The sequence below is a fragment of the Lepidochelys kempii genome, chromosome 13 (assembly GCF_965140265.1).
Source record: "Lepidochelys kempii isolate rLepKem1 chromosome 13, rLepKem1.hap2, whole genome shotgun sequence".
NCBI classification, from domain to species: domain Eukaryota; kingdom Metazoa; phylum Chordata; order Testudines; family Cheloniidae; genus Lepidochelys; species Lepidochelys kempii.
Window position 1 is genome coordinate 7,009,168 of NC_133268.1, and position 22,790 is coordinate 7,031,957.

Consider the following 22,790-nt stretch of genomic DNA (forward strand, 5'->3'; position numbering starts at 1 on the left):
GGCCGGACTTCCAATCAGGCACGTCCTCAGGGGGCGCGGAACTTCGAAGTGGGTTAAAAGTTTCATGGTTTTAGGGACAACACCAAGGGCAGCTGTAGGTGGGGGGAGGGGCGCGTCCGGTGTAAATCCGGCGCTGCGAAAGGAGGTGGTCCCTGGTGGTGGTCCTGACGGGGGCGCGGAGACGGTTCGGGGCGCTGTGAGGTGGGTGTGCCTGGCCGGACTGGGGGAAGCCGATCGGACGTGGTTGAGGGGTTCTGCGGGAGGGGGAACGGTAACGGTGTGTGGTGCGTTCCTGAGGAAACGTGTGTGTGTGTGTACTGGGGGGGAGGGGGTGCGGTGTTGTGGGTACAGCGGAAGCGAAGCGGCTGGGCCGGTGGCGAAGGAAGGCGGCACACCGCAGCCTGCTGACGCGTGCGCAGCGGCCCTCTTTGCCCCCGCGCTAGTGCGCGCATGTCGGGGCGGACACGTGACCGTGCAGCCGCCTTCGGCGGGAATCACGGCCTGCCGCGTCTGCAGTTGCGGCGCGAGGCGAGGACACAGCGGGTGGCGTCCGCGCGAGCCGCCCTCGGTCGCTGGGGGGAGGGGCGGGAAGAGGAAGGCTCGCGGCGGTTAAAAAGCGGCGGCGCACGCGCACGGGTAGGCCGTCCACCCTTCCCCCTAGGCAGAACTGTACTTCGCAGACTCCCTCCCCACCCCCCATCTCCTGCCTGTTGCTAGGCAGACTTCGCACCTGGCCGATCCCTGTGGGGCAGGCTTTTGAGGGGTGGGGGCTACAGTTGCTCCTCACTGAGCACTAGGGAGGGGGCAGGCTGCGCTAGGGCCAAGTTTACCCCTTCCCCCACCCTATTTTGGGGTGTTAGTGGGATGGGTTGAAATTATTCCTCCCCCTGCTTGGTGTTACTGTTTTTTGGAGGTGCTGACCCCCCTCTCCATTTTTTGTGGGGGTGGGATCCATTATCATCGGGGCCGGGCCCCTCCCCCCTCTACTTGACAGCATCATTGGGTGGGTAGTGCCTTCTCTGGGGACATTATTGGGGGCTCCAGCTGCCATTCTGAGGGGCCCGGTGTTGGGGCATTACACCCTGTTTTGGAGGTGGTGTTTTTGGTGTGTTATTCCCTCTCTTTTTGGAGGGGACCATACTGGGGGTGGGGGCGAGACAGTCCTCTGTGGGGGGCTCACCAGGTGGGGATGTGATGCCCTCTCTTTGGAAGAAATATTACTGACTGGAGTAGGGGTTGTACTCTCTCTCTTGGGTTGGATGTCTCATTTTTTTTACAGGGTGCTGTTCATTGCTCTCTTGGAGCTGTTGTTACAGGGGAGTACTACGTTTACTTTTTTTTTTTTTTTTTTTTTGAGGGAGTGGTTATGATAGCATTTGCTGGAAGCACACTTAGTTGTTGAAGGATTTATTAGTGATTGATTCAGTTTCTAGTTTGAAGTCATGTCAGGATCAACTCCAAAACAGACCTCCAGCCCGCAGACAGTTGCTGGTGTTCCGGACCCTGCTCCTGCTGGACCTGAAGGCCCAACTGACAGCTCCTTTGGTGAGCAAAACCTTAGCTTCACCACCACAGACCTCAACCTGGTGGAAATGACGGAAATAGAGTACACCCAGCTTCAGCACATACTCTATTCACACATGGAGGCACAAGCAAACGAAAGCGAAATGGAAGCTAGGCTCAATTCTGCTTTCTTCTCAGCTAGTAATCCTGCAGATCAACCTCAGCAGCAGTCCTCAGTGAACACCAATCAAACTGGCTATTCATCGTACTCTGGGAACCAGTCAGTTTACCCAGTTATCTGTCAGTCAGGTCTGTCTTCTGACAGCAATTTAATGGGTTCAAACCAATGTCTGGGTCACATTGACTTTCAAGAGCTCAGAATGATGCTACTTAGTGAATCTAATCTCCCTTCTAATGAAGTAGATAAAACACCTAATAGTAACTCTGTAGAAGTCACAGGGCACAGTTTAGTAAGAGTTAAACATGGTGAAAATTTTGGTGGGACAAATAAAGAAACTGTACTTGTTGAAAATTCAGCACCAGCTCCTGAGCCTAGATCTAAATCTGCAGTTCGTGTTCGTTTGGAAGACAGATTCAACAGCATCCAGACAGAAAATCCCCGATGTCAAGAGCCCCAAGAATCTGGAGTGACTCTTAACAAGTGTGTTGTCATTAACTTTAGTTTAAAGTTTACAGTTAAATTATATATTTTCATGTAGTTCAGTGTTAATTTAGGCGGATTCAAATTTATGAACAGTGTAATGGTTTTTTTTTTCAGAGTAACAGCCGTGATAGTCTGTATTCGCAAAAAGAAAAGGAGTACTTGTGGCACCTTAGAGACTAACCAATTTATTTGAGCATAAGCTTTCGTGAGCTACAGCTCACTTCATCAGATGCATCTATCAGCTGTAGCTCACGAAAGCTTATGCTCAAATAAATTGGTTAGTCTCTAAGGTGCCACAAGTACTCCTTTTCTTTTTGCTATGTTTTTAATACTCAAAATGACTAGCTGTGTGCTTTGGCACAAAATTAAGATCTTGAGGAAGTGAGGGCCCAATTACCATTAACTTCAAATTGTGCTTACTTACACTAGGTCTGAACTTGGTCAGTTATTAACACAATACACCATATAGTTGTGTAAATTTATTAATTTTCAACTTTATTTTGGACATCAACATCAAATGTAAGCAAAATATATAAACCAGAGCTTTATTTAGATGTTACATCCTTCTTACTTTGCAAAAAGTAATGCAGATTTCACACCCTATTAACAGACTAATCAGAGGACTCTGGTTAATGTTGTAATGTGGAAGGAGCTCCATGATGGTGCAGGAGCTTGTCTACACAAATCCGCTTGCAGCAAGATATGAACCTAAGACTTACACACGCTGCCATTTATCTGAATATTTTTGTTACTGAGCCTATGGTTTTTATTATATATACTTTTTTAGTGACAAACTTAGCTGAAGGAAGTTACTTTTATGAAGTCCAACAGTGTAATTTCACTGTACAGAATAAAATAATGTATTAAACAGATCCTTTTTGCTATTGAAGTTAGTGAGGTAAATAGTGGGCCTTAATGGCAATGTGTATTTATAGTAAATGGACGTGATTTTTTTTTAGTGATTGTCACTAGAAGAGTAGATAGCTGAAAAGGTTTCTAGTTGTCATTTTCAAGTAACTAGTCTTGTTTTATTTTATCTTTTTTGTAGTTTAGTAACACTAATTCGTCAACCAGCAGAACTAATGGGTATGCCTGTTCACCAGCAGCAGAATAAATGTACTACATTAGTGAAAAATAAGACTGCTGCTGCAGCTACTGCTTTACAGTTCACATATCCATTATTTACGATGAATGCCTGTTCTACTTCTGGAAGTCCTAACCCTTCACAAGCACAGGTAGATTTTTTGTTTTCTATTATTAGTTGTAGCCTTCTCCTTTGAAACTTTAACAATAGTCTAAATTTGTAAAAATGCTGCAAGATTTAACTGAAATACAATTTAATTTTAATTGATCACATTCGAAGTTATTTTATAGGGTTTTGTTTAAAAGCAACTTACGTAGGCACGTTCAGAGGGATTTATCATTTATGTGTCTTTTCAATATTCTTAAAGATGAAATATAGTTCTCAGTCATTTTGATTAAGTCCTTATATCTCTTACATGAATATGTACCCAACGGCCAGGACCAACAGTCTATTAGATTTCTTTCCAGAAAGGTACTTTTGTTTAAGTCACTCAATTCACCGCTACATCAGTTTCATTCACAAAGACATAGCTAGCTGCAAGTAGGTGTTTTCTCTTGGTTCCTTCTTTCCATTTTCTTTTGACAAAAACTCATGAAATTTCATTTTCTCACAGTTACTATAAGCCAAGAATAATAACCAAAACTGGCACGCAGAAACTGCCAGAGGTACAACAATAAAACTACACAAATGGTCTGGATGTTGAAATCACATGACTGTGGTACAGAAAAAAAATCACAATTGGCATTTGATTTAGCAGTACAACTCATTATAGGATGGGACTAATGTTAAAATACATATCAAAAGTATTATCTTCTTCTTTTCACTTAACACTCCCTAATTTCCTTTTCAGAACTCTGGCACATCATGTACTATTCTGGAAGCTGCCAAACATCAAGACCTTGGATTACCTAGAGCATTCTCTTTCTGTTATCATCAGGAAATTGAATCCACTAAACAAACAGTAGGCACTAGGAATAAAGCTTTACCTGAACAAGTTTGGATTAAAGTAGGAGGTAAATGATTTAGCTTCTGCTCACTTTGTTTTCTGTGCCACTCAACCTCAAATTATATTTCTTCTGACTTACTTAGTCAGTTTGTTTGCAAGGATGAATGTGCTTTTACTGGTTCCATATATGCAATTTGAACTCTACAAATAATCTACAGAATCAGTAGGTATCTGACAGACTTTGAGAAATGATCAACATCCACGCTGGTTTCTGACGATAGTGTTTGCCCCTAAGTGCTGGTGTGGCAATCCACTTTATGAGGGAGCCAAAATAATCAGCACCCCAGCGCATCCATGGGAATTTTGAAACCTAAATTATCATTATTTCTTCAGGTTCCCTCCTTGTAGTAAGTCTCCACCTGAGGGGCATCAGGGGGATTTCAGAGCAGTGAGCACAGGGCAGGCCATGGCAGCAGGGCTCCTATAAAAATGAGTTGCTATAGTCAGTCTGTCAGTAGCAGTTTGTCAGGCACGGGCCTCTGTGTGGCTGCCCTTGCCCTCCCCAGCTGGACAGATCTGCAGGGCATCCTGGAAAATTGGTGCATGTGATGGTTCTCTCTCTTCCTCATGCCCCACATAGTGACAATAGTTGTGCTACTGCAACAGGGAACAATTAGGAGGAAATACCACAAGCTGAAATTCACTGAGACCTATGATCCGTATGCAGGACTTTCCCCTTTATGGGAGCATCTGATCCTTATTTATTAAATTGATATTGCTCATTTATTGATTGACATTTTTTCCTTTGAATAGTAGGATGAAAAAGTTGATGGCGTCAATACTAGTTTACTTTTAGTAGTGCAGCAGTAATTATCTTGAAAATGTGAATTTCATATGTATAATAAAAAAGCAATATATTTACAGCACTTTATATTTTCGAAGTGTTTTAGTAGAATTAACCACTTAATTTTCAGATGACAGAACGAACTCATTTGAAAATAAGAAGAGTTACAATTACAGAGGTCTAACTTTTTTATATTAGTTACGGATTAGTCCATCAAAATGAAAACTTACAAAATCATAAAGTTTCAGTGAAGCTTAATATTTATTAAATAATGATGGAGTGGGAGAATGAAAAATAAAGTACTGCTTTTTTCCCTTGTTTTGCAAAGAAGAAGCTTTATGTAAACAAGCAATAAACAAAAGAAGTCGCGGCAGAATACGCCAGTTGGATACAAATGTAGACCGCAAACCTCTTAGTGAAATTCAAAATATATGTGATAGCCAAAATACTGCATCTGCACAAGGTACTTGGCAGTCAACACAGGTAAATTCAAGTATGCAGGCACAGAGTGGAACTCAGGGAGGAATCTCTCAGCGCAGGGAGAGGCATAACCGCATGGAAAGAGACAGAAGGTAATTTCTGTTGCTCTGTGAAGAGTTCCAGCAAAAAAACATTCTTAAAGCATAAATTAACTACAGTATACTAATTATCTAATTTAGAATAGATTATTGGACATGTTTTGCTTACTTTGTCAGCTGCAGAAAGCGGCATTCTCATCAGGATAGATTTGATTTAAATCACTAGTCAGGAAGACTCGATTTAATCATGGATTTCTACATAAAAGTGCATTCTTGTTGGTTGTTATAATCTTAATACATATTTTTCACAGCTCAGAGATAGATGAGACCCAAACTGGGTCTCTTTTATGGCCTGCTGCCATTATAGGTTTTCCCTTCCAGTGAGAGAAGAGTATGGTAGATCTCAAATCAATGAAGGCTACACTTAGAAAGACCTCAAGACTTCTGGAATATGCTGCTCAAACAGTTTCAGTTTTGTTTCTACTGCCTGTCCGTCCCTTCTCACATTTATCTCCAGACTTCTTCTCCTTGTCCAGATCTATTCCGCCTCCAATAATCTTCTATTCATTAAACTTTTTGAAACTTTGCACTTTTAGAGAGAGGTAAGGGATTAAATCTGTGTACACAAATTAGCAGAGGGACCATAGGGTTGAGGTCTGTTATTTCTCACCTCTATACAGGGGTGAAAATAACTTTAAAGGACTTACCGGTACGCTGGAATCCTGAGCAGTGGGGCAGGGCCTCAACCAGAAGAGGCGGGGCCTTTAAATCCCTGGGCCCTTTAAATTGCCGCCAGAGCTACCAGCTGCAGAGGCAGCCGGGAGCCCCAGGGCTCCGATGGCAATTTAAAGGGCCCAGGGCTCTGGCCGCTGCTACCGCAGCGGAGCCCCAAGCCCTTTAAATTGCCTCCAGAGCCCCACTGCTCGAGCCTTGGTGTAGTGGCGGCAGCACAGGGCTCTGGAGGTGATTTAAAGGGATCTTTAAATCGCTGGCCTGGGGAAGCTGGTACGGTCAGCAGTGTACCGGCTCTTGCTGGTATACTGTACTGGACTGTACCGGCTTACTTTCACCTCTGCCTCTATATATTTTTTTATTTTATTTTATTTTATTTTATTTAAAAACATTTTTGCAGGAGTCACAAATCCACAGTTTGAGAACTGCGAAAGTAAGCATCTCTGATGGTATTTTTCTAGATTTAGCACGGAGTCCCATTGGGTAGATAGAAAGATTAACCTAAATAATCTATACAGAATCCCCTGAAACTCCATAAAATTGGGTCCCTAATCTATGAACTATTGGAACTCATTTACAAAACTTTTCGTAAACATTACATGAATATATTGTCTCATACTATAGAATTAGAATGTATAATCCCTATTCCATGATGAGATATCTTTGAGCTGTAATGTATCTTAATTAAAACTATCTTTAGATAGGTTTTTTCCCCTCAAAAAGCATTTTATCAAAAACTGATTTAAATTAAAAAAATATTAATTTTTTTTTTAAATCAATGATTTTTTATCCACCCTGCTTCTCACGTAGAAAAGGAAGTGGGAGTCTGCTGAAGGCAAATACAATTCTGGTTTAGGTGTTTAGGATTTTTTAAAATTATTATTGACTCTCTAAGATACACCAAAATGCTTTAACAGATTCTTTCAAAACATGGTTATTTTATAATAACAGAGGAAGTATGCAAACTTTAGGTACATAGGTAACAAAAGATGAATAATCATGACCGACATATGACAATGATTTCAAAGTAACTGTAACTGGCTCTTTCTCTTTTGCAGCTGATTAATGAAAATACAATGTTTTCTAATTGTGATTGAAATATAGTTGGAATTATTCTAAGACTAGTACAACTATAAATAAATATACTATACTATAAATAAAGCTGACATAGTTGACTTGACTTCACCTACTCTCCCACCTCATTGGACATGAAGTGGCAGGTTCAGAACATAATGTGCTCTGGTGAACCTCAGCTAGCAGAGTGGTTGATTGAGAACCGCTCTGATCTAATTTAGCCTGTAGGCTGCTCCAAATTACAGTGGGGGCCATTTCAGCTCTCAGCCATCTTCAGGATCAGGCAAGCAAAGAGGTGGCTTTAAGTCACCTTCCCACCACTTCCAAGGTTCTGTGCCAACTCACAGTGCTAACAGGGCACAATTGAACACCATGGAAAAAAATGTCATTTGCTTTTCGCTCCTACATTCACAGGTCTTTGCACAGGATATGACTGAGTATAGATCCTAATTTGATACAAGCTTTTTGTGTCTTAAAGGCAGTTTTAAGAAAGAGTTACGCTAGTAGAAATGAATAATATTGAAATGAGTGATTGCTAATACTGTAGAGCAGCCATAAACTGAAAGGTCTTTGGGCAGGAATTGGCATTTATTATTATATATTCGTACAGTGCCAAGCACAATAGGGCTCAACCTGATGTGGTCTTTAGACACTATTGCACTGTAAATGTTAAAGAATGACCACAAAAGCAAAAATACAACCAACTAAATAGAACTATTAAAATTTCTGTCTAAGGTTTAGCGCCCATGTATTAGGCTGCAATGGATTCTCTCCATTGTGCAGTGATTCAGCACAGATCCTCAGAACTTGACGCCTTTACTAGTAGTCAAGCCCTGGCTAAAAACTAAAGCTGGTGTCCTCTTCCTGGCCTCAGTAAAAACTCGGAGGAAGGTTGCACTGGCAATATTGTCTGAGGGTGACTGCAACTCTTTTGAATGGAGGCAAATTAGCTGGCACACAGCAATGTAATTTACACTGACCTGGGCTAGCTTTGGTGCATCTTCCAAATATTTGCGTTTATTCCTATTCATACCTATCCAGTGTTGGTCCCCTCAAAATGCAAAACAAATATCAACATCTAAACAGCTATAAAACCATATATCTAGGTCAGCTATCTGGGTTAATTGGCTGCTAAAAATTGTTATTTTGCATTGACTATAGGCGCAGAATCCGGATTTGTTGTGATGAATTGAATCTTCTGGTTCCGTTCTGCACTGCTGATACTGATAAGGCAACAACATTACAGTGGACAACAGCATTCTTGAAATATATTCAGGAAAGGCACGGGGATTCCCTGAAAAAGGTTAATAAATCTCATACAATCCACCTTTAAAAATTTTTCTAATAATGATCTTAAAATGGTTAAACATTTGAACTAAATCTGTATTGCATCATGACAGACACGAGGCACCTGTGTTGAACATTTACTTTGTCTGTTAAAAGAACATCCAGTTCATTGGCTTTGTATCCTTCAGCCACATTTTTGATTAGAATGGTTTCAGTTGAGCTCATAGTCTGTGTTGTATCAGATCTCACAAGCTAAGTAAAGTTTAATTTGATCAATTAGAGCTACACTCAGGAATTCGGGGAACCAGAACAGGCTGTTGGTTTGAAGCCTTCTCTAAACATTCCACTTTTTATCCATACCTATCCTGCTCATTCATACACACGGAGCTGTTTTTCCCATTCCATCTTCTGCTTCCTATTCCAGTCTCCTTGGTTTTATAAGTGAATTTATTTGTCTTGTGCTTTATTTTATTAGAGAGTTCAGTAACATATAATATATATGTATATTAGGGCTGTTGATTAATCACAGTTAAATAATTAATCTCAAAAAATTAATCGCAATTAATTGCAGTTTTAATTGTATTGTTAAACAATAGAATACCCATTGAAATTTACTAAATATTTTGGATTTTATATATATATAGTATTCTTTGTTGTGGTTGAAATCAAAGTGTATAGTATTTTTTATGACAAATATTTGCACTGTAAAAATGATAAACTAAAGAAATAGTATTTTTCAGCTCACCTCATACAAGTACTGAAGTGCAATCTCTTTATCCTGAAAGTGCAACTTACAAATGTAGATTTTTTTTGTTACATAACTGCACTCAAGCACAAAACAATGTAAAACTTCAGAGCCTACAAGTCCACTCAGTCCTACTTCTTGTTCAGCCAGTTGCTCAAACAAGTTTGTTTACATTTACAGGAGATAATGCTGCCTGCTTCTTGTTTGCAATGTCACCTGAAAGTGAGAACAGGTATTTGCATGGAAACTTTGTAGCCAGCATAGGAAGGTATTTACATGCCAGATAAGCTAAACATTTGTATGCCCCATCATGCTTTGGACGCCTTTCCAGAGGACATGCTTCCATGCTGATGACACCTGTTTAAAAAAAAAAGTGTTAATTAAATTTGTGATTGAACTTCTTGGGGGAGTATTGTATGTCCCATGCTCTGTTTTACCTGCCTTCTGCAATATATTTCATGTTATAGCAGTCTTGGATGATGATCCCGGCACATGTTGTTCATTTTAAGAACACTTTCACTGCAGATTTGACAAAATGCAAAGAAGGTACCAATGTGAGATTTCTAAAGATAGCTACAGCACTCTATCCAAGATTTAAGAATCTGAAGTGCCTTCCAAAATCTGAGAGGGACAAGGTGTGGAGCATGATTTCAGAAGTCTGAAAAGAGCAATACTCCAATGCAGAAACTACAGAACCCGAACCACCAAAAAAGAAAATCAACCTTCTGCTGGTGGCATCTGACTCAGATAATGAAAATGAACATACGTCAGTCTGCACTGCTTTGGATTGTTATCGAGCAGAAACCATCATCAGCATGGACGCATGTCCCCTGGAATGGTGATTGAAGCATGAAGGGACATATCAATCTTTAGCACATCTGGCACATAAATATCTTGTGACACTGGCTACAACCGTGCCATGAGAACACCTGTTCTCACTTTCAGGTAACATTGTAAACCAGAAGCGGGCAGCATTATCTCCTGCAAATGTAAACAAACTTGTTTGTCTGAGCAATTGGCTGAACAAGAAGCAGGACTGAGTGGACTTGGGCAGGGTATAAAATTGTACATTGTTTAATTTTTGAATACAGGGTTTGTTTTTTTAACATAATTCTACATTTTTAAGTTCAACTTTCATAATAAAGAGATTGCACTACATTACTTGTATTAGGTGAATTGAAAAAATACTATTTATTTTGTTTTTTTTTTACAGGGCAAATACCAGTAATCAAAAATAAATATAAAGTGAGCACTGTACATTTTGTATTGTGTTGTAATTGAAATCAATATATTTGAAAATGTAGAAAACATCCAAAAATATTTAAAAATGGTATTCTATTATGAATAGTGTGATTCATTTTCAAGATTCATTTTTTTAATAATTTGACAGTCCATAATCTCTCTGTATGCATATTATTTTATCCAATGATGACTTCCAACTGAGGTGATTTTGACACCCATGCACAATGGCCATGTAGCAGTAGCCTTCAGTGGTGTCTTTTTTAGTATATGGTCCTTCCCTGGAGGTGGTGGCAGCGTAAAGCACTTCAAGAACTGATTTGTTCCTTAGTCTCTTTTCAAAATGACATCTTAGGGCAAGCACTATGAAAACTAGCATTGGTATGCAGAAGTCTTTGGGGTTGGAGCATTTGTGTCTCCAAAGTTTTGTCCGCTGAAAAAGCTGCCCAACTGGTCATAAAATTAAGTCTTAAATTGCAGAAATGTAGTCAAAAATAAAAGTTCTGCCTTCAGATACATACAAACAGTACCATTGACTAATGGGATGAATGTGACAAGTTGAAAGTAGAATTTTCTCCTAAAATGTTAACTGATTTGACACACAAAAATTCATATAAATGGAGGAACAAATTCTGTCTTTCCCTAGTAGTTGTGACAGGTTCTGATTGCAGCAAAATCAATAAGATTCCAAGCAGAAGGGAGCACTATGCTGGGAGCCAACTTAGAGATCCATGTTCATTTAATGCCACATTGCAGGGGTTCCTTATGTTCTACTATGAAGATGGGTTTTGGGGATGCAGTTGTGCTGGAGGCACAAGTGCAAACATTCACGATCAGAACTGTTGTGGGAGTTATAAAGGGTCACATTAGCTGGAAAGCGCTCACAGTATTTAGTCAGTAGTAACAGGCAATTTTTTTTTTCCTGCCCAGTTAAATTGTTTTCTAAACACTTCACAATTGTTAATGTATTTAGCCTCCCAGCATGCCTGTTAGGTAATGAAACACTATTATCCCAATTTTACAGATGGGGAACTGAGGCACAGAGGGGTTAAGGCCCAGATCCTTAAAGAATTTAGGCACTTAACTCTGCTTAGGTACCTTTGAGGAGTTGGGCCTAAGTGATTTGCCCAGGGTCAGTCAGGCAGTCTGAGGCAGAGCAGGACTTCGAAACCAGGTCTCTCATCACCCAGGCTAGCATCCTAATCACTGGACCATCATTCCCTCTAAAGTTTACTAGGTGCAGGATTTGCCCACCCCTTAGTAGTTTAATAATATTTTACTTAAATATGTATTGCATTAAGCATGATAATAATTACTTTGTATTTTTGATTTTAGGAATTTGAGACTGTGTTCTGTGGTAAAACAGGCAGGAGACTAAAACTAACAAGAGCTGACCCATTAGTAACATGTCCAATGCAGGAAAACATACAGAATAGCACACCAATGGAGATCAAGTAATTTGAACTAAATACCCAGCGTTTTATGGAAAGTATTGATACCTAATGATGCTCCATAGCAATTATTTTATATCCACATACTGGACTTCATCTCCTGTGACTACTTTGAAATTGAAGGATCCGAGAGTGACTTGCAAAATATAATTTGTAAAAATACATAAATAGAACCGTAAAGAAAACATTCTTTATTCAAAATGGAAAGATAAATGAATTACCAACAATATTAATTGATCAGTGTCCTCTTAGAGAGCTTTGGGACCAGAGGCAACAAGAAAATGTCATGACAGCCACTAAATCTCCCCGCCCCCCAATAGCTACCAAAATCCATTTTAACTTGATATAACATAGTTAGAAATTGTTATAGACAGTCAACCTGTCCTATTGTATTTAGTCAGTCATGAATGTACATTCCTATTAAATGTAAAATAAATAAATAAATATGCCATTATAGTGCCCATTTCGCAATTGGAACAGTGAGAAAATTAAATTGGTTAGTGCTTGTATAATAAGCACACATCTTACAAACAATATTATATGCATTGGAATTCAGATTTGAAGTTCATATTGAACCGTACATCCCCATAGGACTAAAGAATCATACAGTGCTGTTGGCATTGCTTTTAAAATACAGTAGTATTTTAAATACTTTTGCACAAACTGTCCAACAGTTTTCCTGTATTGTTGCTTTAGTCCAAAAGTGGTATATTGTAAACAGTGAATTATTTACGTGCACAAAATATTTTCATATTAAAAGAGTAGTAATGGTTCTACTTGTTAATAAGATGCAGTGTTCAGGACAGAAATAGTATATTTTATGAACTGAAAAAGTGGCTTTATTAATTTCTTAAAACAGATGATGCTGACAGGTTTCATAGTACAAAAAAGTCACCCCAAAATAAATACTGTTTTAAATCACGGATATTCACAATTTTGCAGCAGTTTATTTCGAAATAATTCTAATAAAACAATTGGGGGAAGATGGAGTTTAGCAGAACAAGCTTTGATGTGTATAATGACAGTTACAACATCACAAAAAAAAGGTTAAAAAAATCTCATTTTATTTTTACAATAGTTCATACAGTAATTTTGGCTGGTGTTGAGAAGAGCATCCTTTCTGACTTGGGATTTTTTTCACAAATTCTGTGCAAATAGCTGAAGTAGATGGCGTGAAGATGCTGTTATTGAATATTCTTTGTTATAACATGGAAATATACAAAAACTCTCCCCTGTAAATTATAATATATACATTACACCCTTTGCAGAGTTAGATTGCAAGAATGCAAAGGGTTTAACATTTACTAGCCATGGCAAATGTTTGAGGTACAGTCTGATAATTCATGGTGGACAACAAATATACATGGTCAATGATGTTCAATTAGTGCCTGAATCACTACTGAATTCAGTGAGCATAGAGTCAAGCCTTTATGCAAAATAGCCACAAGCTTTTGTACAGTTAGGGAGATGACAGTAAAAGGAGCAGCGCTTCCTCCTGTAGGTCTCTTCAACAAAGTGGGGAGGAAGGGAAAGTGAGACTGATTTGCAGTAAAAATTCTGGAAAATAAGGGGTGGGGAAACAATTTTAAGCATCTTTTTAGTAAAGGTTTTCATCAGATGCTTTCCTGTGTCATGGAACTGAATTACTGTGTCAAAGTCTCCATTTTATTCATTTTAATAAAAGGAATATTTGTCCATTTATCACTAGGAGGATCCTGACTCTTTTCATACAATTCACTGTTTACTTAAATATTCAGTCACTTCTGCAGTTTCAGTGCTGATGATTTTTTGGATCCTCCTCCAACAGCACCCATGCAGGCTGACGTATCACAGATTCCTGGAGTTCCCTGAGCCCCCATTGCACCAGGTACACCAGGATCACCTGGCAGACCAGGTTCACCATGAGCACCATCTCGACCATCTTTACTAATTCCAGTTACACCTGGTGGACCTTAAAGAAGAGAAAAGAAAAACGGTTTAGGGTGAAATACTGGCTTTTATTTGCATGTAAAATTTAAAATATTAGGTAGGTATTTGTAAGCTGTAAGAGGGTTATATATAGTGCTGTATTATGGCTCTCTGGAGTATAAGAGATCTGTAGTAAATATGCTAATGGTTTGAGCCACAGGCTAAAATCTGCTCTGTTACAATGGTCTAACCCTGAAATAACTGAACTGGATTTAGTGGAGTTACTTTGGATTTACACTGTTATAGCTGACAGCAGAAGTTTGCCAATTCATAGTTGTTCCTACATATATGTCTGCTTGTTTTTGGGACTACCATACTTTGCTGTGGTTGCCCATTTCAAAACTGGCTTCTCAGTGAGAGTCATCTCTCTACTACCACATAACCCAGATCAGCATGGTAACTGTAGGGAGAAAGGAATTCAGTCATAGCACAAACCACATGCAATGCAGGCCCTCTAACAGCCTTTATTCTAGCCTTGTGTCCCTCTACTGAATTTGTAGATGCAGTAAAAATGTCCCCATAAAATACATCGTCCCAATTATACTATGAAAAGGTCCATCTAGGAGGAGATTTATCATAAAAGTAAAAGTATATTCCTGAACAAACAGGTATAGTCCATATTGCTGTCATTTGGTTACTTTCCTATCATACTAAATACTGCATCAGCTTACCTTGAAGTCCTTGATCTCCATCAGGCCCATCAATACCTATGCCAGTGGCTCCTTTGTCTCCCTTTTCACCTGTATCACCTGTAATGATGTACAGACATTTAAATGTAAATAATAATTTACAGAGAACAGCCAAGTTAGCCCTTATATGTGGAGGGGAAAATCCTGTCAGCATAAAGGGTAATGCAAAACTTAGTGCCAAGAAGCTGCCTGCATGGATTCAGTTGCCAGATTTGAGCCCCAGGTGTGCACATTTTGCAGTTTCTGCATTTCTTGGAATTTACTACTTTTATTTTTTTATTTAAAAGTTACATTTTTATTATAATTGACTGCATATGAATATCACATACTCTCACTATTGGAACTTTTATTAGCCAATCAGATCTCTTTACTATTGTCCATCGTTTTATAGTAAGGATAAAGGGCCGGATTTTCAAAGATGTTTAGGCACCTAAATGGGATTTCCAAAAGCACCAAAGATGTCTAACTTTAATTTAAATCAATGGGAGTTAGGGCCTAGACACATCTGAAAATCCCATTAGGCACTTACCTGCACCTTTGAAAATCTGGTCCAGAATCCATAAATTTGGCAGCAATAATCAACTACCCTAATTAGTATAGCTGAAACTGTGGGGCGTGGAGGAACATTTAGGGGGGCGTTGCTGCTAGCCCTGATGGGGAGGGAGTGCCACCCAGCTCTGCTCCCTGCCCCACGCCAGGGGCACTGCACCATGCCTTGGGCTCCATGCCCAGTGACCTGGCTGCCAGCCCTGCCCCCAGGACCCCAGCTGTGGCCCCAGCCTTGACCCCCTTACCCTGTCCACGTCTCCCCCTCTCGGCCCTGGCTCGGGGGGGGGGGTGGGCAGACGGGTTACGGGGGCATGAGGTAAAAAGTTTGGGGATTGCTGGTATAGCTGCTTGTATATGAAACCTTTTAAATTATAATGGTCATATCTGTGTACATTCCAAAATTACATCATAATGAGACTAGGGTTGTCAGGTGTCCAGTCGAAAAGGGATCCTGGTTGGCACCTCTGACCAGGCTGCTAAAAGTCCGGTCGACGGTGCAGCAGGCTCCTGGCAGGCTCCCTGCCTGTCCTGGCTCGGCCCGGCTCCTGGAAGGGGCTGGCTTGTCTGGCTGTTAGGTGCAGGGGCAGCCACAGGGGCTCTGTGTGCTGCCCCTGCTCAGCACACTGGCTCCGCAGCTCCCATTGGCCGGGAACCATGGTCAATGGGAGCTGTGGGGGCGGCGCCTGAAGGCAGTGCTTGCAGGCAGCACGCAAAGCCCCCGGCCCCTCCTCCAAGAAGCTGGACATGCCAGCCACTTCCGGGAGCCACCTGAGGTAAGCCCGCACTGCAAATCCCCTCCTGCACCCCAACCCCTGCCCCAGGTCAGAACCCCCTCTTGCATACTAACTCCCTCCCAGAGCCTGCACTCTTCACCCTCTCCTGCACCACAACCCCCTGCTCCAGCCCTAAGGCCCCTCCAGCACCCAAACTCCCTCCAAAAGCCCACATCCCAACTCCAGCCCTGAGCCCCGCTGTACCCCAAACCCCTCATCCCCAGCCCCACCCCAGAACCTGCACCCACTCGCACTCCCCAACCCGCTGCCCCAGCTCTGAGCCCCCTCCCACGCTCCCAAAACCCTCATCCCCAGTCCCACCCCAGAGCCCACACTCCAACCCCCTGCCCCAGTCTGGTGAAAGTGAATGAGGGTAGAGGAGAGCGAGCAATGGAAGGAGGGGGAATGGAGTGAGTGGGGGCGGGGCCTCTGAGAATGGGTGGAACAAGAGCGTTTGGTTTTGTGAGATTGAAAAGCTGGCAACCCTAAATGACTTCCCAAACCCTAGTGACTTCCCAAAAGCAAAAGTTAAATTTCTGCACAACCAAGTTCTTTAGTGTGCTGCCTCCTAGTGTTTTATCTCATGTATCACAGAGGATCTATACATTACATATAGGAGTTTGAACATCTTCAAATGCTGGATTTGCTTTCAGCAACTGTTACCAATTTGCAATGTTTGCACATTAATTGTAAGGTGTAAATAGCTAACAAAGGCCCAATCTTGCAGTATTTTCTCATGTGAATAAGGTCTGTCGGCTCAGGTCTAAGTAGCCTTGAGATGCAGCACACTCTGCCTTTGTCCGCCCCCCCCCCGACTTTGTCTAAACTTGCCATCTTAATTAATTGTTTAAGGAAAACAACAAACACACTTGCTTCTAAGAAACACACAGTTATACTTAGTCTTAAAGGTATATGTCACTTTGCAGTAGAAGTTAGGCTGGTGCTAAAGGTCTTTTGTCCTAAAAGTTTGCTATTTATGGGTAAAATTCAGGATTTCCCCTCAAACCCTAGGTGACTGGGTTTTTATGGATTTGAGAAACACGGGCAGACCTCAGTGCTGTAGTGAACCACTCTGCAGCCTTGCACTGGCCATCATGGCTGGATGATTCTCTCACTAGAGGCACAAGGAAAGTTTACGTTTAACACAGCACTGTACTGGATTTGCCTTTTTTTTTTTTTTTTTTTTAAAAAGGTCTCTGCTGCTGCCTGACTGCGTACTTCCGGTTCCAAATCAGGGGTGGTTGACCTGTCAGTTCGTAACTCTGAAGTTCTACTGTGTTACTGAGGAAGCTATTGCAGACAAATGCAATGGCATGGACGATGGCACAGGAACAGGAGGGGGAAATACTGGGAGGAGTTCAGGGGGACAGTGGTCATAAATCCCCAAGACAAGCCTCATTCCTCATTAGACCCCAATATATCACAGTGGTGAGGATTTACTTTGTTAATGGTGCGTATAACTGGGAGAGAGCAGAATGGCCATCCAATTAATGGCTGGAGCTTCAGCAGCTGCACATGCTGCAGTGCGTATCCATCCTGGATGATTTGATTCTTATAAGCAGTAGATTCTTACAAGTGGAGTATTTAGTATAGGAATGATTTTATCCCAGTGGTTTTGATCACTATATGCAGTTGATTCATATATCAGTGATTGTTATCAATGGAGTGCACTGTAATACAGAAAATCCTGACCCCTTCCTCTACGGTAACCTCCCAAGGTCCTGTTCCTGCACCACTGAAGTTAGTAGAAGTTTTCTCAGTGATTTGGGCCCCACACTACAAGAAGGATGTGGATAAATTGGAGAGAGTCCAGCGAAGGGCAACAAAAATGATTAGGGGACTGGAACACATGACTTATGAGGAGAGGCTGAGGGAGCTGGGATTGTTTAGCCTGCAGAAGAGAAGAATGAGGGGGGATTTGATAGCTGCTTTCAACTACCTGAAAGGGGGTTCCAAAGAGGATGGCTCTAGACTGTTCTCAATGGTAGCAGATGACAGAACGAGAAGTAATGGTCTCAAGTTGCAGTGGGGGAGGTTTAGATTGGATATTAGGAAAAACTTTTTCACTAAGAGGGTGGTGAAACACTGGAATGCGTTACCTAGGGAGGTGGTAGAATCTCCTTCCTTAGAGGTTTTTAAGGTCAGGCTTGACAAAGCCCTGGCTGGGATGATTTAACTGGGAATTGGTCCTGCTTTGAGCAGGGGGTTGGACTAGATGACCTTCTGGGGTCCCTTCCAATCCTGATATTCTGTGATTTCAAAGGGAGCAGGAACAGGTTCTTTAGGTTGCCTCTGATTTCATTTCACTCACCTCTGGGACCAGGGTCTCCAAGTTCTCCTGTTGGCCCTCTATATCCAGGTGGACCACGAGCACCGGGATGACCAACACTTCCCATTGCCCCAGGTGGACCTGGGGGACCCGCTGGGCCAGGTCGACCCATCAGTCCAGGAGCCAAGGGCCTTCTCAAATTAGCAGCTAACTGTGCAATTTGTTCTGAGAAAAAAAAATATAACAAAACCAAAACTAAGTTCTTTTAGCCTCTGCCTGTGTCTGAAGTTTGAAAACCTTTTTCTGGTATGTGACACTTGCCACCAAGTGTATCCAATCAAAGGAGAAGATTATAGGCTCTGGATTTCCACCAATAAAAAAACTGATTGCACAGTGCAGGCAGAATTATTTCAGATGCACATACTCACAACACGGACTGGCCTCCGTGGAAGCTACATGTACATCTGAAGTTAGAATTTGTCCTGGTAACCCATAACCAGAGGGTGCCTTGAGCCGAACCAGGTGAATGCATTTTGATAAGATGACAAAAAATGGTTTTTCATTATAGTAAACCTCTGGACTTGTGGGGGGGTTTTTGCTCAGGAACTTCTAAACACTTTGCAAACTGATGAATTTTTTCTGCTTTCATGTTATTTCTAAATTAAATGAAAACACTTCAAATAATTTTGAAGCAAAGGTTAATGGAAATTAATACTCAAATAATTAAAACAGGTTTGCAGGTTTTAGTTTCCACCACAAAAAATGAATGAAACACAATCTTCAAGATGCAAAACATACAAAAGATAAAATAATTTATTTGAAGCAATACTTTATTGCTCTATCAGGACTGAAATCCCATGACCTTTGGCATCATAACACAGCAACTATATCAATGAGCCATTCAGTGAATGGAAACTATACTTTGTAATGATTGGTTAGTAATACAAGTCCTATTGCAATGGAATTTCTAATGGCTCAGATTATTACAATCAAAGTTAAACTAAATAGAAACAAGTGCTCTCTGACTATAAAGTGTAGCTATACTCTGATGCAGACAATAATTAAAGTTCAGCTATCTCCCAGTTATACTCACCATTTATCATTCCCCCACAGAGTTCTCTTATATGTTGTTCACTGGCCTCTTTGCCCTGCAATTAACAAAAGAATCCTGCTTTACACAAAATCATATTATTGATTGTCATCAAACTATTGATCCCTGAAAGACACTTATTTCTAATGGACTGCAAAATAAAGCAGAAGAGATTTTATTAAGAAGAAACAGTAGTTTCTTCAGAAAATATTATCTTCAGCTTTAAGGTCCCGGGGTGGTGGTAATATTAATTAAGTTGATTTTAAAGTTAGTGGGAATGTTGTGGTCCTAATGTTCCAAGTCATATATTTAATTTGTTGTTTATTTGGCCTTTATTGAAAAGTGAAACTCAAGCTTGGAGAAAATAATAAACCATAACCTAATGTGCGTAATACTATAATGACCCAACAGGAGACAGGTTTGCATTTTAAAGTTATTGACTGCTATCAATTCACTTTCTTAGTGCTATCACAGTTATGGAGAACAAACATGACTTCACACATCACATCTAACCCCAATGAATGCAGGTAACTCCTAACACCACATCACATTGAGAGGAAACTAATCTTTAAAAGGTATACATTTTTGGAAATGGGTCTTAATTCTGTGCTCGCAAATTTTGTGTGTGCACCTGTTTGTACAAATAAACTGCTTCTGCAGATCTGCTCGTTAGATGTGCAGTTACCTGATTTGCATGCACAAATGCCAGTGGTGGAAGTGCAAAATGAGAAGCCAGTCTAATGCTGGTGACCTTTAATTTGTTCATGTTTGTGCCCTCATTTGCAATTCTGGGTACAGTCATTTGCACCTGCAAAGCTGAAGTCCAGGTTAAAAGTCCCTTTAATCCTTGGCCCATAATGTTTAAATGTTAAAATCCACTGGACTAGGCCTTTTCTTTTCTGATCTGACCAAACAGTTGCCAACATTAACACACTGAAACCAATTGCCCTCTGAGAACACTTAGCAATTGAGACTTACAGAGTTTAGTGTTACCCTTAAGACAAATTATAGAAGGCAGGCCAAGCTCCTATTATCCATTTACATTTTTTGTTACTTTAGTGCTGTATTGACAGCCTTGGAGATAGTCTATCTTTATTCACAGAACAGGAGTAACATAAGTAGTGTCAGTGCATTCTTCTTCAACACTATTTCAGTGTGACTCAACCCTACTCTGGAGGGACAAGCAGGTAGTTCAGTCTCCATACCCTATTAATTTCTTTGGTCCTTCTGATGGGACTAGCCCAAGGAAACCCATTAATACCAGCTGTGATGTAGTTTTGGTGGTGTGGACACTTGTCCATTGGAAACTGGACTGAGAACACCAAACACATTTCACACAAGCCTCTGAGGGTATGTCAACACTGCAATGTAAGCCCAGGGTTAGTAGAACTCAAGTTAACAAACTCTGGGTTTGTTAATCTAGGACTTGAGGGTCTACACCAGGGGTGGGCAAACTTTTTGGCCCAAGGGCCACATCTGGGTATGCAAATTGTATGGCAGGCCATGAATACTCACGAAATTGAGGGTTGGGGTGCAGGAGGGCTCCGGCTGGGAGTGTGGGCTCTGGGGTGGGACTGGGGATGAGGAATTGGGGGTACAGGAGGGTGCTCCGGGCTGGAACCAAGGGGTTCAGAGGGCAGGAGGAGGATCAGGGTTGGGGCATGGGAGGGGGTTGGGGCAGGCTCCGGGCAGCGCTTACCTCAAGCAGCTCCCAGAAACAGCGGTATGTCCCCCACTTCGGCTCCTATGCAGAGGCACGGCCAGGCGGCTCTGTGTGCTGCCCTGTGCGCAGGAGCCTCCCCTACAGCTCCCATTGGCTGCAGTTCCCGGCTAATGGGAGCTGCGGGGGCGGTGCTTGGGGTGGGGGCAGCATGCAAAGCCACCTGGCTGCCCCTACGCATAGGAGCTGGAGTGGGGACATGCCATTACTTCTGGGAGCCGTGCGGAGTGGGGCAAGACCCCAACCCTGCTCCCCAGCTGGAGTGGGGCAAGCCCCAGACCCTGCTTCCCAGCAGGAGCTTGAGGGCTGGATTAAAACATCTGGAGGGCGGATATGGCCCCCGGGCCGTAGTTTGCCCACTTCTGGTCTACACACATTTGTAATCCTAGGGTAGGAATTGTTGAACCTTGGATTTCATCTTGGGTCTGCTGCATTGGCGCTGCATTATCCAGGCTCACTTTCACCCATATCCCAGACTTCCTAGTGCCCTCCTAGAATGTGGCCACTCTCGCCGTTTGTTCATAGTGTAGTGTGGGAAAACTGGACTGTCCACAAAACTTGACTATATAGAGGACAAAGAAAATTGGCCTGTGGATTGTGGGATACTTTTGGCAGACTTCCAGAGCACAAGTCCAGCGGAGCTACATCACACTGCAAAGCAATAGGGCTTGAACCCTGGGTCCCAGCTTGACTCAAGTCAGACCCACTATCTCTGTGGGGTCCTGGGACCCTGGGTCTGAGCCCAGGGTTAATGTGATTTGTATGTAGACAGAATTGGGGTTAGGCTTAAGCCTGAGTTTGAACCCTGGGCTTATATTGCAGTGTAGACATACCTTGAATGTCCATGAGATGGTAACTTTCATTCACTTCTCCCCTGCACCAGATTTGAACAGCAACCTAGAGTTACAAAGTTACATATCCTATTACAAATTCCCTGACCATCCAGCCTCCCAGAGGCTGGCATTTTTATTTATTTCTGCCATTAAGGACCTCTTCTTTACTGACTTATAGCAAAGGAGATCTTTCCTCTCAGCCCGTTAGCCTGATTTGCTTCATAATACCCATCACAGTTACTGATGCTGCAAGTACTGTAAGACTTGTCCATTAGTGAACAAAGGGGCAAAAACTTATTTTGTAAACTTATTCTAAACAGAGTCAACCCTGCACCCAAAGTCCAGCGTAACCGGTACTGCCTATTACCCATTCATCCATTTCCAATGCAGGACGGTGCTCAAGGAACAGATGATACTTACTGGAGGGCCAGGTTTTCCAGTAATGCCGGGGATACCTTGCTCTCCCTGGTAGCCCATAGGTCCTGGATGACCTGGAATCCCTTGCACACCAGAAGTCCCGTTAGGTCCTTGTATACCTTTAGGACCCAGTTCGCCTCTTATTCCTGACTAAGGAGGAAGAAACAAACAAGCTTAAAACTGGAGGCTCAGCATATTGTTATCCTTCCACAGTATTTCTTAGTTAAGCTTTTCTTCCAGCTTCCTTGTTTTCTCTCTTACTGACATAGTAGCTATGCTGACCATGTATGTTCCTCATCTTGCATTTATGGGTTTACATGTGGATCATGATTCGTATGCGTGCTTTAGGCCATATCCATGCTGTAGTTCAAACAGTGCTAGCAGCAACAGTATCC

The 22,790-nt window shown here is 41.7% G+C and overlaps 2 protein-coding genes across 4 annotated transcripts in view; one reads left to right on the forward strand and one right to left on the reverse strand.

Moving 5' to 3' along the window:
- The first annotated feature begins 454 nt into the window (after nucleotides 1–454).
- Nucleotides 455–13,939, forward strand: TCFL5 (transcription factor like 5). 3 transcript variants are annotated; one of them, XM_073309114.1, is made up of 7 exons: nucleotides 455–636; nucleotides 1,358–2,164; nucleotides 3,216–3,402; nucleotides 4,102–4,264; nucleotides 5,370–5,613; nucleotides 8,527–8,668; nucleotides 11,972–13,939. In XM_073309114.1, the coding sequence occupies exons 2-7, from the start codon at nucleotides 1,443–1,445 to the stop codon at nucleotides 12,092–12,094; spliced, it is 1,581 nt and encodes a 526-aa protein (XP_073165215.1). In that variant the 5' UTR covers nucleotides 455–636; nucleotides 1,358–1,442; the 3' UTR covers nucleotides 12,095–13,939. The 3 variants fall into 3 exon arrangements, with proteins under 3 accessions (XP_073165215.1, XP_073165217.1, XP_073165216.1); XM_073309116.1 differs by having other exon boundaries at nucleotides 5,373–5,613; XM_073309115.1 differs by having other exon boundaries at nucleotides 1,427–2,164.
- Nucleotides 12,927–22,790, reverse strand: part of COL9A3 (collagen type IX alpha 3 chain) — a 72,354-nt gene continuing 62,490 nt past the window's right edge. Inside the window, exons 28-32 of the mRNA XM_073309113.1 lie at nucleotides 22,399–22,545; nucleotides 19,429–19,483; nucleotides 18,378–18,560; nucleotides 14,727–14,804; nucleotides 12,927–14,038 (exon numbers count right to left, since the gene is read on the reverse strand). Of these exons, the coding sequence (XP_073165214.1) occupies nucleotides 13,845–14,038; nucleotides 14,727–14,804; nucleotides 18,378–18,560; nucleotides 19,429–19,483; nucleotides 22,399–22,545 (657 nt within the window). The 3' untranslated portion in view covers nucleotides 12,927–13,844. The remainder of the gene's footprint in view (nucleotides 14,039–14,726; nucleotides 14,805–18,377; nucleotides 18,561–19,428; nucleotides 19,484–22,398; nucleotides 22,546–22,790) is intronic.